Source organism: Miniopterus natalensis, chromosome 12 (assembly GCF_054644295.1).
Source record: "Miniopterus natalensis isolate mMinNat1 chromosome 12, mMinNat1.hap1, whole genome shotgun sequence".
Taxonomy (NCBI): Eukaryota; Metazoa; Chordata; class Mammalia; order Chiroptera; family Miniopteridae; genus Miniopterus; species Miniopterus natalensis.
The window spans coordinates 38,084,521-38,101,518 of NC_142092.1; the positions used below are offsets into that span (position 1 = coordinate 38,084,521).

At 40.1% G+C, this 16,998-nt stretch overlaps 1 protein-coding gene across 1 annotated transcript in view; it reads right to left on the reverse strand.

The window, feature by feature from the left end:
* Positions 1 to 16,998, reverse strand: part of TRPM6 (transient receptor potential cation channel subfamily M member 6) — a gene marked incomplete at its 5' end in the record, with an annotated part of 95,677 nt that overhangs the window by 952 nt on the left and 77,727 nt on the right. The window contains 6 exons of the mRNA XM_016222979.2: positions 1,993 to 2,099; positions 6,647 to 6,698; positions 13,191 to 13,396; positions 14,139 to 14,221; positions 14,495 to 14,781; positions 16,567 to 16,632. Coding sequence (XP_016078465.2) covers positions 1,993 to 2,099; positions 6,647 to 6,698; positions 13,191 to 13,396; positions 14,139 to 14,221; positions 14,495 to 14,781; positions 16,567 to 16,632 — 801 coding nt within the window. The remainder of the gene's footprint in view (positions 1 to 1,992; positions 2,100 to 6,646; positions 6,699 to 13,190; positions 13,397 to 14,138; positions 14,222 to 14,494; positions 14,782 to 16,566; positions 16,633 to 16,998) is intronic.

The window sequence follows — 16,998 nt, forward strand, 5'->3', positions numbered from 1 at the left end:
ACCCAGCCAGTGTGGCTCAGCAGTTGAGCACTGGCCTAGGATCCAGGAGATCAAGGTTCGATTCCCGGTCAGGGCATATGCCCAGGTTGTGGGCTTGACCCCCAGTAGGGGGTGTGCAGGGGGAAGCCGATCAATGACTCTCTCATCACTGATGTTTCTCTCTCTCTCTCCCTCTCCCTCTCTCTGAAATCAATACTTTTTTTTAAAATGTTTGTGTACCATTTTGTGTTATATTAATTAAATTTAACCTTAAACATCATATATATTCAGTGTATTTTTAATGTTAAATGAAGATTATCCGAACATAAAAATAACACAAGTTGCAGTTTAATAATAACCAACAGTTATTGATATATCCATATATTACTTCAATCCTCACACTGGCTTCATCAGTGCTATTATCCCCAGCGTACAGATGAGGAAACCGAGGCCCAAGGTCATATCCTCGTAAGAAGCAGAACTGGGGTGTGAGCTCAGACTATCTGGCTCTGGATCCCACGTCTCATACACTATCCTAAACTGTCTCTTTAAATTAGGTAGATCGATAAATAAAACATTATCGAGAAAAAAGAAAAACCACCCCATTCCTGTTTTCCAGACTAAACTTTTTTTTATTCAGATAGCCAAATAATTGAATAGCTGAAGATGTTTCTCAACAGCCAGTGGGCTGTGGACTGATCTCTCCGCCCAGGTCCGCTGTGTGGTTTGTGAGGGCAAGTCCTCGGCAGCTGGAAGAGGGGAGTGACGCCCCTCCCCCTCTGTGCCGCTCCCACCCCACCCCGCATACAACCCTGACCAGCGCCCCTGTCCGACAGGCCACTTCTCACTGGAATCGGAAGCCTGCTCCAAATCCCAGTCCTTTGCTATGTCTTGCCCACAAGAGCTTCTCAACCTTCCACTTCTAGCACTAACAAGATTAGAAATTGCCCTTTTTTGTTGTAAATTTACACCCACTCCATCCCAAGTTATAATGAACAATGATCTTTTACTGATTTCCAATTCAGGATATGACCATTTATCCAAAGGCAGGAAGGGATACTCTGCCTAAAATATTTGAAATTCCATTTTAAGGACAAGTTTGGTATGATCTAAGAAAAACAGTGAGCAAACTGAGACAGACATAAAGTGTCCGTTCTGAGATAAAAGGAAAGAATGAAACAGAGCTGAGACTGCCAATGTGGGGAGCACAGACCTCCAACTGCTAGCTTTTATGTCAGGAATATTTTCTGTGGTGACTATCTTGGTTTCAGAAAAAGTGTGTTATATTATCAAATCAGATTTAAAATATAGACATGTATGTTTAACCTGGCAGGTTTTTGTAGTAAAAGGCACTACTTTAATTGACAGTTGTGTTTCCCTCCATACCCCACCCTCCCAGTGTCCAATGAGTAAATAAGAATAGACTAGAGCCCGGATGGACATGGCTCAGCGTTTGAGCATCGACCTAGGATCCAGGAGATCAAGGTTCGATTCCCGGTCAGGGCACATGCCCGGGTTGCGGGCTCAATCCCCAGTAGGGGGCATGCAGGAGGCAGCCGATCAAGGACTCTTTCATCACTGATGTTTCTATCTCTCCCTCTCCCTCTCTCTGAAATCAATAAAGATATATTTTTTCAAAAAATTTTTTAATTAAAAAAGAATAGAATAGAAATACTGTGGACACCACACAGGACCCAAGGGTGGGGAGTGGCGCAGAAACCTGCCTCAGTCCAATTTTACTCCAATTAGTCTGTAGCACTTTTCCCCTGGACAGGCTGTGACAAGTGTTAGGCCCAATGTTGTTTTATCACGTTTTGGCAGAACCTGAAGTAAATCCCTGTCTTTTTAATCCCTTTAAAGACTTGAAAAAAATTTGCAGTCGGAAAGTCAGGCCTCAACTGCGAATGAGATAAAAATGTGATTAAGATTTTCTACTCTATCCCGGGTCACAATGGATGCTGCTGTTCTATGAGAGCTTTACTTAGAAAAAAAGTAGAATTGTTTGGGGCATACCCGGGAGTTTGAGCTTCCGGCAGCAGGCGTTGCAACAATGTTTTGCAATGAAGTTTCTAATTGCATCTTCCCCTAAATTGGCTGGTCCAAACACCATTCCTCTTGATCTGGAGGAAATATCAGAATATCAATTAGATCACAGCAAAAAAAAAGGAGCTGGACTAGGATTCTCTGAGATACCGAACAGTATCCCATAGTAACCCAGCAAACTTGAAGGAGCCAACAAAGAACAGAGCACTTTGGGGAAGCAACAATGTTAGGTTTGCAAATTTAAAATTCAAATGCACTTAAATCTTTGGACCCAACTCCAAGACCTACTGTGAAATTCATTTCAGTGCTAATCTGATAGAAGAGTGAATTTTCTACGTAACCGCACGAAACCAGAATACACTGAGCCCTTTTTTCATGCCTACAGCTGAGAGAATGGCATTCCTTACCAAGCGTTCCACTAGAATACAGGAAAGGTCAGGTATAAAGTAAAACAACTTTGCTGTTGAAACACATCTTCTAAAAGGATTCATATACATTGTTTCAAACCCAAATACCTTTCTAAATATAACCATGTCCTGGAAAACAAATCCCAGACAAAACCCGACATCAGGACTCATGACTCTTTCAGGACCTGCTTTCCACCCTGCAGACTGCTGCGGCTGGGCTCTTTGTGGAAAGACAAGACTGCCGTGATTTTGTGGACGTCAACTACATATGCTAAATGTAGGTGGCAAAAAATCACAAATAGAATCAGTATCTATCTGGCATATTTTGAACACTCTGATTATAACAGATCCTCAGCAGATTCCAGGATCGACACTCATCCATTATCAGGTCACGCACACCCATTACTCTTAGGCTGACACTCCGCACACCACGGAACACAGCACACCAGAAACACTCCCCAAGAAACTTTATGAAAGCTAATATTTTATTTTAATGACATGCAGAGTGGAAAGAGCACGTTTTAAAATCTGAACTCAATTACCGCTCTTAAATACCACGTCTTAAGAAAAAAAAATAAAAGCAAACTATCACAAAAGGAAACAATAAACTTTGCTTCGAAGGAATGCAGTTTTTCAAAAGGGACGTGGTGTAAAAATGGACTTTTTTTCCATCCAAGTATTGAAACATTTATCTCAATTTCCACTTCCTTTTGGCAGGGTAACAGTAGCTGCTCTGAAGATGTGCCAAGCTCAGAATGAGGGCTGATGTCAGCCTGATCTCAGATTGCCTCCCTGCTCCGTGGCGAGTAGGTGGAGGAACTCTCTTGGGGAGGCCGAGCGAACAGACACCCAGGATTCATTTTCCTGGTCACTCAATCGCCCTTACAAAGCACAGCTCTGGTGGCATTTACCCGGCTGCATAAGCTGCACCTTGTTAACTAGCCTTCTTTCTAGGTCCTTTTGGTTAAAAATCACTGCAAATAAGGCAAAACCAAATGTGGCAACAAAAAAAACTAAAATCACTCGATATTTAGGACCAGAACTCTGATGCTGATAAAGTGAAAAATGATGTTTTTTTTAAAGTCATTAAAATGGAAGGATTCCTTTCATCGTCTCTCCAGCAGGACCCCATTAGAATATTTCACTCTTGTGCATTCTGTACCTGCTCCTGCTCTCCTCCCAGTAAAACATGAGACCCCCAGCTTAGAGAGGTAACCCTGATTCTCAGATAAAAACTACAAGCTAACTCGTTTCCCTCTGTGATCTTTGTGAAAGTGAAGACAAAAGAGTCAAAATTACTATAAAATGTATCTATCAGGGGTTGGCTCCCTGTGCAGGGGGCAGTGAAGGAGGGTTGCAGGGACAATCGTTTGGGTCTCTACCCTACAGCATGCCTACAGCCTTTCAATCTCATAGAGAAGTTTTAAAAATAAAAATAAAATAAGATAGATAGATGATAGACGATAAATAAATACAGCTGTTTTCCAGATTTCTCACCACACAGGAAAAGCAAGTGGTAGCTTGTTTCCATATGGGAGGAAATGCTAATTAGTGCCATGTATACACAGATTTACTAAAGAACATCTCATCGATATCATCATTCCAGACGTGTCAAATGCCCCAAACCATCACGGCAGTAAGTGAGAAGATACAATCCCAAGCTACCAACACCTGGCACAGCCTCCACTGAGGCCATGACCTGAGGAACCAAAAGTGGCCAGGGGGGATTTGGGACAGAAGGCCTAATGATTTGTCTTCACCGGCAAGAGGCCAGGACAGTCAAGGGGCAGCAGGCAGCAGAGACAATATCAGAAATGGCACCACAAAAACATCTTCTCTTTCATGGACCTCTCCTTCCAGTAGGCAAGTTACTATTGGGATTGAAGACGCTAGCCTCTGATGTTGTTGTTAAGGGAAAAGTAAGCAACATGTGAAGGCACTTGCTTAAGCCAGTGCTTCTCAAACTCTAAGTGACTGCAGATCAGCTTAGGTGCTTGTGAAAATTCAGATTCCGACTCAGGAGCTCTAGGGAGGGCTCCTGAATCTTGAGATTCTGCATCTCTCACAAGCTCCCAGATGATGCCACTGGTATTGGTCCATGGCCCGTGCTTGGTGCAGCAAAGGTTTATTAACACAGAGAAGGTGTCCAAAATGTGAGCCTCATTGAACTAATAGATGCAATCCACCATCATTGCAAGAAAATAGTACTTCTAGTTATCTTCACCATGAAGACCAATTGTGCCCAAAATTAGGTGACCCCACAAAGCCAGGCATGCTACAATGATCACCCTATCAGTGTCCAGAGTTTCTATCCTCAAGTCATAAAAAATAAAATATGCCATAGACAGAGGTTCCCAACCCTGGTTGTCCATTAGAATCACATAAGGAACTTTTAAAAAATACAGACATCAGGGCCCTCTCCTCAGAGATTCTGATTTGATGCCAATGCTGAGCAGCTTATTTTTTAAATTTTCCTAGATGACCTTAATAGAAATTGAGACCTACTGGCCTATAGAATGCAATTAAACACTCCACTGTCAAGTGGGATAATGTAATCTTAGAATTCTAAAAGGTAGGAATATTCAGGTCATATTAAACGACATATACAAAGGTCAAAATTTAATGAATGATAGGGTGTACATAAACTTGGTTCGTGATATTTGCAAAATTTTTTCACTGCCAGGTTATAAAGAAAGTACTTATAGCGCCAGGTTCCTACTACAAACCCTTGGGCACGTAGGGCCACTGAGGAAATATTATTCTTAGCTAAAAACACTTTAGCTCTGCTAAAGTGAAAAATAACAAAGCCTTTATCGATCAGTACCCTAAAAGTCACAACATGAACTGCATGGTCAAATAGCATAGGAATTGGAAGCATAGGAGTGGCATGGCTCACCTATATCTTCTCTAGCTCTCACCTGGCACACAGAAATAGCTAATACTTTTAGGTGGGCCTCTTTGGATAGAAGGTTACAGATGAGACCATATTTAGATTAGATCACTCCGTAAAAGAAGAGAGCATTAAAGCAGTAAATATTTACAGTATGAGTCCCATGGGAGGGAAAGTAAAATTTTCAGATTTTATTATATAAGAATATGGCAGTTATTTTATATATGTATATATTTTACAACCCAGAGCCAATTATAGACACTTAGGAAAACTAAGGAATAAAAATGTCGTATGCTGGCAGTTCTCAAGCGTAGTCTCGGGTCAGCAGCAGCATCAGAATCATCTGGGAATTTGTTAAATTTTTTGGCCCCACCCCCAACCCATTGAATCAGAAAATGGGCTGGGGAGGCTGGAGGCAGCAATCTGTGTTTTAACAGGTTCTCCTGGTGATTATGATGAAAGCTCGTGTTTGAGAACCACTGTCGCCTGCCATATTGATCAGTCTTTAACCAACACCATCACTTCTCTCTTTCTACCCCGCCTTTCACAGAAGAACGCAGCCTCAGATCCTCCACGGCCGCCTTCCCAAAAGTCTGCTTAGTGGATAAAATGCCATGGGATTCAAAGGACAGGCAGGTGACTCATCCCTCCAGAGAATTTAAACTTTGGCCTTTAATTAACAGACAATACGATGCTCCATATTTAAGCTCCATTGTTCTGGCCCCTCACAGATTTGCCATTAGTATTGATCGCACTTTATGCCCTCAGCCTTCACTTTATAGGCCTGTGGTGGAAAACGCTGCCCACGATAAGATGCAATGACTCCATTGTGGGGACAACAGAGGAAACTCCTCCTCCCACGACATTAATTTCTTCATGTCAGAGCATATAGAGGCTGCACTGAGCCATATTTCCCTTTTGTCTGGGCCACTAGAAAACAATCAAATTTGCAACAAAGTTCTGGCTGCTGCATTGGTCCTTCTAATTTCCATTTATGCACGCTAACTTAACTCCAGATTTAATCTTATGCTAGTTCCTTATTTTCTTTTTGCTCCCATTTCTTAATCTATGCTTTCTTTAAAATCTTATTGTATTTTAAATCTTCTTGTATTTTCTTGTATTGTAGTTGGATATATATATATATATTCTCTCTATATATAATATAGAGAATAAAGATATGGATATGGATATAGATATATAGATAAAAGCTGCCTCAAAACCTTTCTAGGATCGAGGCAAGAAATATACATGCTTAAAAATTATTTTTAAAAAACCATGTACAGTGTGTTAAATGCAATTTTCTAAAAAATATCATAAATTAACTTACTGTTTGTCTTCAGGTTTTATAACAGATGGATCTGTCAAATTTTCTCCAACACCTCCAAAGAAGAAAGAAAATTCGTTTAGCAAATGGGAATTTCATTTTTTCAGATTTCCTGAAAATAATCATCGAAGTTTAATTTCTTTCTTTAAACATCTATCTACCCAGTAATAAATTAAACAGCATGTGAATTAACTGTACTATAAAAATTGTGTAGGCATGTTGGAAAATTTTAGTTAATGCAGTCTCCTACAACTTCCTCTTATGCTATAAACAACTTTTAGGCTGCAAGTGAATGTTTTAGTGGTGTGTTCACAGTCACTGATAGTAGCACCATCACTCATGTATTGCATGTATGTACCAGACATTCTAATTTTATTTTCTCTAATTCTTAGCAATCATAAAAGAAGAGTATTAGCATCCTCATATCCTCATTTTACCAATGAGTACATTGATGTTCAAAGAGATGAGGCAATTTGTCAGGGTTACACTGTTCACGGTGGTGATAACAGGATTGAAGCTGAGCCAGCGCTTGTCCCCTCCCACCTGTGCTGGGCCAGGTGCAAGGCGCTGTGTGGCTCCGCAGCTACAGCCTCTGATGCATCAAAGACACCCAGCCAATGCTATATCTAGCATCTAAACACAGTAGGATACAAGCACCCCCAAGTTCTTGATTTGGGTGCTGGTTACACATGTGTTCCATTGTTAACATTCTTTGGGATGTATGCTTAATGCTGTGTGCACGTTCCTGAAGATAGAAATCTTCAATAAGGTACCCTTTAGAAAATGACACCAGTGCATAAAAGGATAACTAAGTGTATTTTAAAGCTAACATTTATCAAAACAAGGACCAACACCCAAAGGGAATCTCTGCTATAAAACACAAGCGGTGAGGAGGCACATTTCCACCACGGTGATGTTTCACAGCGAGCGGGTCAGACAGGTGAATGCGCCGCGCTGTTCAGGATCCTCCTCTAGTCAGCACTGCTTCTCTGTGCTTGGAAGACACCAGCTTTGTGGAAAAGTTATTTTTAACTATTATAAAACTTATGGGTATTTTTTAAAAGATTTTTGCTATGTTCTCTATGTTTTACTATATGCTAAACCTTTCATTAAAAAAAATTATATATATATATATATATATATATAGAGAGAGAGAGAGAGAGAGAGAGACAAGTCTTGTTTTTCTAAAAGACTATGTCAGTTCATTTTATGGTTATATTAATACCATGTACATTTAATGTATTTATCAATATAATCAGGTTTCAGTTTATCATTTTAAAATTAGTTTTCTATTTATCCCATATGCTCTTTGTTCATTTTTTTTTTCTGCTTTCTTTTGAATTACTGTGTATTTTTTAGATTTTACTTTATACCAAGCATTTGCCTGTTATTTGTTTTATTTTATTGGCTACTGCTGCATTTATGTCTTTTTAACTTACAGTCATCCTTCCAGCAATATTTTTCCACTTATGCATAATGCTGATTCTTCAACAGTTTACTTCCATTTGCTCCCTTCTGGAAGTTGTGCTATTATTATCATAGTTTATTTCTACACATGGTATAAACTCCATAATTCATTGTGAATGTTTTGTGCTTTGAGTAAATTTTATTTAAAAATATTTATCAATGAATAAAAAATTTAAAAAAGAAAGAAAACACAATCCTTAGAGTTTACAAAGCTTTTCCCTAAAAAACTGACTGCGTTAGGAAAATAACCTGCTTAAGTAGGCGTTTTTACCTTTTTTGAGCTATGACTCTCTGTTAGTCTGATAAAGCTAGGGGGTCCCCTTCTCAGAGTAATGTTTCAAAATGCCTAATTTAAATCTATAGGATTACAAAGGAAACCAATGATACTGAAATACAGTTACTAAAATATTTTTAAGTTACTGTATTGCAATACATGTGTTTCTTTATTAATTTTTAAGTAACAGAATCTAGCAGAAGTCTAATAATTGTCACACCATCCGACAATAAATAGAACAGTATTTTGAGATATCTGCCAACACATGTGCCATGTTAATGTCTATAATTGCTCCTGCCAACAGTCACAGGTACTGCTAATACCACTGAGGTCTGTGGTCTCCATTATAATTGAAGAAAATGATGAATTTCAGCGATAGGTTACTGAAAATAAAGGTATGATTTGTTTTTCATCAGAGTTCACATATCCTCTAAATTCTATACAGGGACGTTTTAGATCCCATCATAGAATCTCTCTGCACACTGATTTTGACTAGGGAAAGAGAAAATAAGGCTGAAACACAGGCTTCAGGGCAAGTGTGCAAAATGTGCTTTTATCATCATTTATCCTTTTAAAAGTAAAAGTCATAGGGAGAGGCTGGGCTCTTTATACTTTTCTTATTACAGGCATAAGAAGGAACAGCCTAGAGAGACCGTGCTTTTTGAACTACGTAGTAAATAAGCAGAAAGACAGACAGACTGATATCCCAAGTACCACCAGTAGAGAGGCTGAAGTCTGCAAATCCTTTACATGTTAAAGCTCAGACCTAACTCTGAGCCTGAAAATTCTAGCGCTGATGACGGCTTTAGGCTGATGCCTGAGTAAACCGTAAATTTAAGCTGGGAATACTCACAGTGCCTAAAGAGGTCATAGCAGTTGAAAAAAGGGAAGCTTTACAGGAAAAACTAGTCTATCAAAATCATATCAGCTCTTGTTTACATCAAATCTTGTTGCTGGTTACACAGGCAGAAGGTCAAAGGACCTGGGTTCCACTCACAACCCCATCACTTTCTAGTGGGTGACCTGCCCACCACTGTTAATCTCTCTGAATCTCGGTTTCGTCACCTGAAAGTGTGAGTAATAAAGAGCTTTATCTTACAGGGTCACTGAGAAGATTCAATGAACTATTGTATACAAACTGCTTAGCAAAGTTGTCTGACCCAGAGGGCACTAAAAATGTCAACTGCTATTTTTATTATCTTAATTCTATAAAGACCTCTGGTGAAGTAAAATTCTATTTTTTAACCACTGCCATGTTCTGATTATCTCATTTCCCTAAAGTACTGTGGTTTTTAGTGAATAAATCCCCCTATAAAAATGAGGGTTTGATATCCACAAAATGTTGTTTCCCCAAACTCAACCTGACAGTTCAGAGCTTAACTATTAAATATATTTGGGAGGCCGTCAAATGGCAGACAGGGCATCGCAGTGCCTGATAAAGGGAAGCCCAGAAAACCGCTCATGCTACACACACTCTGCACCAACACCGCCTCCCCTGCTCTTCCAACTACACAGGAATTTCCCAGAAGGAAAATTAGCATAGGTGCCCATCCTACCCACATAGTCTCCTAGATATTTGAAAACACGGGAGAAAACAAGACATTTCACATTTAAAAATCCCAATGATATCTCTTTACCAGCTTCAATAGGGTAAGTGCACATGTATAAGGTAGCATGCAGTCTGTCCTCATGAGAAACCCAGAAACTTATATTCTGATCCCAACTACCGTGGGACACATCAGGGAACCTCTACATTTGTGGAAAGAAGTTACCATCTTTGTAGCAGCAGAATTTCATGATGATGATGTTGATGCTAATGTGGACTTATTCTGGAAACTGCCTTGTCCAATGAAAAAAAAAAATCTAATATCTTCAAAAGTTCTTTGAAAAATATAATGAGCTTTTAAAAATTGCTCCGACCACTGTAATTTGAAATGCAATTGTTTTTCATTCCCATTGCAGGGAATTAAAAGTAGGATTTCAAGTGTAATGATGATGATTCAGGCCCTCACATGTAGGATTTTTAAATGGAAAGAGAATAAAAACTACAGTATAATTACAAGACTGGAAACTGATCAAGCCTCTCTTTAGAATTTAGCCCCCTGGCCTGGTGTGGCAGCTCCTGGGTTAATTACTGGCAATCCCTTGGAAGGAAGGAGAGAGGGGAAGAAAAAAATAAACTGCCAGAATGTACCTCATTCCTTCTTTCCCTCAAAGCAATAGGAAGCCACAGCAAGCTGATCGGGGCTTCACTCTGCAGAGACCGAAGCTGGGGTCTCTCTGCAGTCCCACATAGCTAAGAACAGACTACTCACAGCTGAAGATTAACTTCCATTTGCAAGAGCCACGCAGAGATTAATACTAACAACAACACTTACAGAGGGCTTCCTATGTGTCAGGAGCTTGTCTCATGTCAACCCCTTAACAATCTTAGGAATTAATTGCATATTATTTTCCTCAATTACAAATGAAGGAAGGTGGGGCTCAAGTGGTCACCCTCTGATCACGCAGCTAACTCGCGGTAAAGCCAGGGGTCAGACGCCAGCACTGCCGCAGCCCCGAGCTCCTCCTCCTAACTGCTGCCATCGGCCTCTCACTCGCCGTTCCCTACCATCCAGATGATACATGTCATCTCCCCAAAGACGGGAAATGCTGATCAACACGACTGAACTCAAAACCATTAAGACACTTTAAGAAAACATTAAGCTCTTCCCCTTTTTCCTTTCCAACCTGGTTTGGATCAAATATGATAATGCATAAGCCTTTAGCCAAATGTCTAGAGCAAAATAAGTACTTAGTAAATGTTAGCTAGTGGTACTAGTAATATAGCTGCTTATAATTACTGTTATAGGATTCGTGTTCTTCTATAAATTCAGGCCTAACCAACTGGCCAAAACTCTCCAATAAGAATCTCAATGTCTTCACACTCTCTCTATGATGTCCTTTCTTCCCTTCTTTGAAGGTCAGTGTTTTGACATAGTTTATTTGGTGTGGCCTATTTCTGCAAGTCACATAATTGCCCAGTAAAAGAATAAAGTTAATTCCTTTTTCCCCCAAGATGACCAACATGACATTTGTTCTGTTTAATGTCACTTTGGATTACTAAGAGACATAAAAATCCCCAAACAGAAACATCATTAAACAAAAACCTATTCAAGTGGAATACAAAACACAATAAGAGTCATCATTAATTCCTTAAAGTTTTTCTTTGGTTGTTTTTTGGTTTTGTTTCTTTTTTTTCTTTCTTTTTAAACAACTCCACCCAAAACTCAAAGCACAGACACTCAAGTGCAGATGAAAACCATCAACCTCTCCCCAACATAAGCTACAAAAGCAGATGCCTTGGGCATCCACATGCTGGGTTTACATGGGTCATGTACTTACTGGTTTAAAAGATGAATCTTCTTGACTGTTTTAACTGTGTTTACACTGTTTCCTAAAATATTGTGTTTGAGGGTTAGAAGTATAACCTGTGAACAGCACAGATCTGAAAGGAGAGAAGGACTTATGTGTAGTTTAAAAAGTAGATACACTCCTTGAGCACTTGGCACAAATTTTAATCAAACCGGCTTTGCAGTCTTACTAGACATTGCTAACAATGCCCCAGGATTGCCCATCTCGACTCTCCCCAGTCTGCAAGCCTGGCTTTCGGCACAGAATCCCAAGACTGGACAGGTGGGAAAGTCAGAGAAAACAAGAAAAAGGCCCAATCTGTTTAAATGAACCACAGCGTGATTAAGGAAAGAACAGATGGTCTAACCAACTTAAGTCTGTCATTAAATAGCTGTGCAACCCTGGGCAAGTTATTTAAATTTTCTGTGCCTAAATTCCCCATAATATCTACCTTGAGGTGCTGCTTCTGGGATTAAATGATATAACTCCTATGAAACTTCTTGGGCTAAATCCCTTAGTTAAAACCAAAGCCCCAGTCAGTGAGCCCAGGGACTAAACTTTGACCTTAATATATATTTCGTTCTGTCCCCGAAAGGAAAGCCTGCTAGAGACACTCTGTTTCATGCTGCAGGATTATAAGTCACATGTGAGGTGTTGATAGAGGGGAGATGCACTGATCAAAGGCTTCCTTCCATTAAATAAGAGTGCACTGCGCCTTCTCAGACTGAGTCTGTACTTTTGTGAACTGTCATATCAAGGCCCACAGAAAAGAGAGCAAGCTAAATTACAAATTGCTAAAGCAATGACCTCAAAATCGTGAAAAATGTTAAGAAATTAAACTTTCCTGTGTGTTACAGGTGCATGCCTACATTTTGTTGTGCACATAAGTCCAAGGTAAAGCCATAAAATTGGAACATTTGGTGTAAAAAGTCAATCTCCGTTTAGATCAAAGTTTTAGTTGTCTTTAAATTTTAGGCCACTAATCATCTGCCTGTATTTTTCCCTTGATCTCAGTGGAAAACAACATAGTAGGTGCTCGTGATCATCACTGTACAATGTCTGAAATAAATGGCCCCACCTCCCTTCAAAACTAGATAGAACAACTCCATATATCACCCACCCTAGTTCTTGCAAGATCTCTTGGGACACCTGTCTGGTTAGTCCTACTTAGGACAGTTTCACAAATAATAAATAAATCAGAAAACAAATACCACCTTTCAGTTTTCAAATTTAAAAAAAAGAAAAAAAGGAATGCCATGGAACAACCCACTGAAAGACTTGAACCATGGCTTTGAGTAAAGAAAGAGCTGAGGTCAAATGTAGGTAACCATGACAAGGAGAAAGCGACCCCTGGTCAGTATTTCTTGACCTTTGCCTCATGCTTGTTGTATTAAGTCCTAGGCTATCAGTCACCTTGCAAATCTAAAACCAGCAGTTCTCCCCGAGTGTACTCATAGGTCCAGTGAGAAAAAGCCAGCATCAGCTCCTCCAAGGTGTTGCTGGGGGCAATTTCATCACCGTTGTTGTTGTTGTACTTCTGGAACTCCCCCATCATATACTTCTCAATGGTGAACCATTGGTTGGCGGAATGATAGTAGATTAAGAAAACTTCTAGGAACCTATGAGGAGAAAAAAGAGGCCATAATTCCTCACAAGGCAGCCAAGGTGGGACTTACATTATTAACAGTCAGCAGAGGGGGAGAGTGCCTAACTCTGGTCCGATGCAGCCTCAGTGAGCACGCCCCTGCCTTTCTATGGAATGCAAAGGTGGGGTTGGGGAGTCCCATGCTTACCCACCTCCCTTCTCTTTGAGGAAACTTTCCAACTCCTTTATGAGTACCAAACTCAACTTTCCTTGCCATGTGCTATAACATTCCTTGTAAATGAAACAATAAAACTTTACTGAAGATTGAGCACTGAATTATGATCTGTCTTGCTAGATGAAAGCAAGTGTATGGAGACACTCAAGTGAACATAATAAGAGTTCATTCTTAAAAAGTTCCTAATTTCTGTACGATATCAGGGGAAGAAACTATGCTTAAAATAGAAATGTTTTTCTGCCATAATGTCCCTGGACATTAGTAACCACACCCAGGATCTGCCTGTTTCACATAGAGAGGTCAGTCATGGCCTCTGTGAGAACTTCTTTTTTCCCACTCACGTAAGTGCAGTGATTTCAGTATCCCTGGGATGTCTAATGCTCTTCTTACCAGTCTCTAGAACTATGGAAAGAAGAGCCCAACAATAAAGTCTTGGGGAACTTCGCCATGGGTCTTGTATTCCTCATAGCTAAGAGGGCTGAGAAGAATTGATAGAAATTCCTACTTAACATGAAGGGCCAGGGTGCCAATATTTCCTCACCTTGGTGCATAGGGAATGGTTTGTGGTTTCACTTGGTTGAAGGTATAGATTAGTTTTTGAGCAGCTCTTTGTTGTTGAATTTCCTACAAAATAGAGAGCATTGATAAAAATATTGGTTTACTCTCACATGCCTACTAATTAATGATCATAGAATTACTAGAGGCCTTCTAAGTGTAATGTTCAGCCTTATTAGAATCCCACCACTACCCACTCCAAAAGCAAAAGCTCTACAAAACAAAAATAACAAAATACCACCACCTCCAAAAAAAAGAATAGGCTATCCTTTGGGTTGAAGATAATGGCCTTCGATCTCCTTTCCTTGACCCATCCATCTGGGCTCTGGGGCTCTGACTTACCCTGAGGCAAAGGTGAAGCACAGTACTCTCCTGGAAGATTTTGTGCCACGTCTGCACAACCTCAGGAAGAAAGGACTTCACAATGAAAACCTGCCCCGGCTTGAGAATGTCATCCTCAGACCAGGTGCTGATGACTCGCATGGCCTTGCGGAGGCCGCCGTCCATCTCCTCTCGGGACAGCACCTGGATAATTGCAGTTCTCCCGCGCTTGGACCAAGAAGACATGCTCCTATCAAGATTCAAAGGGGAACTCTCCTCCAGCCTGTAGACAGTCACTTCTTCTCCGGCTGCAAAGAGAAGTAAGTGTAGGGGAGGGGTTCAGCAAGATCTCATGTCTGTGACACGAGGGACATCCTAAATATCAACTCCGAATCAGATCAGTTTCCCCAGTGCTCAGAGAAGAGTGAGAATTTCACCTTCACAGGAACTAGCAGAAAATAAAGACATGGATCCAGCCATGCTGTTATTGTCCAGTAAAGAGGGAGAGGGGGAGAAGGGGCAAAGCACCAGATGATATACAATAATTAAGTTGTTCTTATTGTAGACTACCGCTGGACAAAAACAAAACCCAAGTAGTGAGGATATGTAACCAAAATCAAAGCAGTAAAGACAAATCCTTCTAAAGAGACAGCTTACCCCCGTGTTTTTCATTATCATCCCCCTTATGGGCATCATTAGACATTTTTCCTAATTGCCCCTCCCATGACATTTTAATACCAAAGATATACTGTATATCTGTGCTTTATACATAAAAGAATGGATGTTTTTGCTCCCTCGGGGGTGATCTCACTCCCGTTGACAATGCCTGGTTTAACCCAGTTTAATTAGACAGGATTAAGGTCATACCCCAGAGACTCTCCCTCCGTCCATTGTGCTTTTGAACAGGTTACTTAAAGCCTTACTTACTTTATCAGTAAAATGGGAGTGAATGTAACACCTCTTTGGATTGTAAAGATTAACTATATTAACCTGTCTAACGTAAATCAGAGCCTCACATACAAACTCAATCTCACTTAAATTTAGACACAAAATGCTCTTTAACTGCTATACAGCTTCCACTTTTAGCCTGCTGAACAGGGAACAATTCTTACGCAGTCTAGATCCCACCTAACTGCAATGTTCAATGCTTCATAACAGAGGAGCATATTCTATACACTTCTGCCCAACTTGTGTTTCATTTTCTCCTTTCACCTCTGCTCCAAATGGCATTTTTTTGTGAACACTATAACTAGTTAACCAAGAGAGGAATCTATTTGCTCACTCTTGCACTGAACTGCTTACTAAAAAACATGTCTAGTAAGTGCTTAGTAACATATTTTCAAATATTTATTCTTGGTGCTAAGATAAATGCCACTGAACATCTCTCTGGAATTCTAAATACCTAAAGAATTTAGAGCAGAGTTACTGAGTTGCAAAACCACCCATGGAGCCAAGGGGAAGGAGAAGGCATCTGCATCAACAATCAGAAGCCACCTGATCTGTCCCCATGCAGGGAGTGTGAGGAGAATCAGGATCTAGGACAGTGTGGGGACCTTTGCATTGCCAAATGTCCGGGCAGAGAAACTCTGGTAGCCTTGGCTAACGTGAGCTTGTTTTTCTTTACTACTCTAGCCTTTAAAAATGACATTTGCTCTCTGAACTAAGAGCAATTAGTCTACACAAAATAAAACAAAGCACAATATACAAAGCATTTCTCTTCAGATGCCTGTTAACTTTTACTGTATTGACATTTATCGCTTTCTTCTGTGTTTATTATACATGGTTGGTTGGTTCTTTTCTTTCCTACTTGCTTCCAGCCTTAAATCAGTGAGTGCCAGGTGCAACATTACTGCTTTTTCCCCCAACTGCTGCTCATTAGAGGTCCCATCCTCATGGCATTAGAGTTTGACCCTAGATGCCAGCCAGGCGCTTAACAAGAGTTTCTGTTTTAGGAAATGAATCTCACTAAACTACAACCACTGGCAAAACAAACTTTTCATCTTAAGTGATGCAAAGTGGTTTCCCCTTTGATTTACTCATACATTATGCCTCCACCCTTGGCACAGCCTCAAAAAGGTAGAAATGGCACTTACCAAACAGTTGGATGGGAGTAAATGGTATAGTCTGAGAAAGCCTCATTAAATTGTTCCTTTCAATGGCTGCAAACAAAGACAGACTTACTGTTTTAAGTATGCATCAGTGGGCTGAATCCACAGCGAGCCTCCCCACATCAATATATTCATATAATACCAAAATACTTCATTTCAAAGACTCCTAATTTTTACCTCTATCAAAAATATTATACAGTACTTAAAATAAAGTATGCCTTAAACAGGATATCCCCATCTTAGGAACAGATGATATGAGATTATATAACATGGTCTGAGGTAGAGCTATCCCCTCCACCCTCCTGCATACCAAATCACATACCTGTTCAGATATACATGAAACTTTCTTTTAAAGTGCATTTTAATCTGTGATTTTTATTCCCTGGTTTTTCTTTTCCAAAGCAAATCTAATGCACG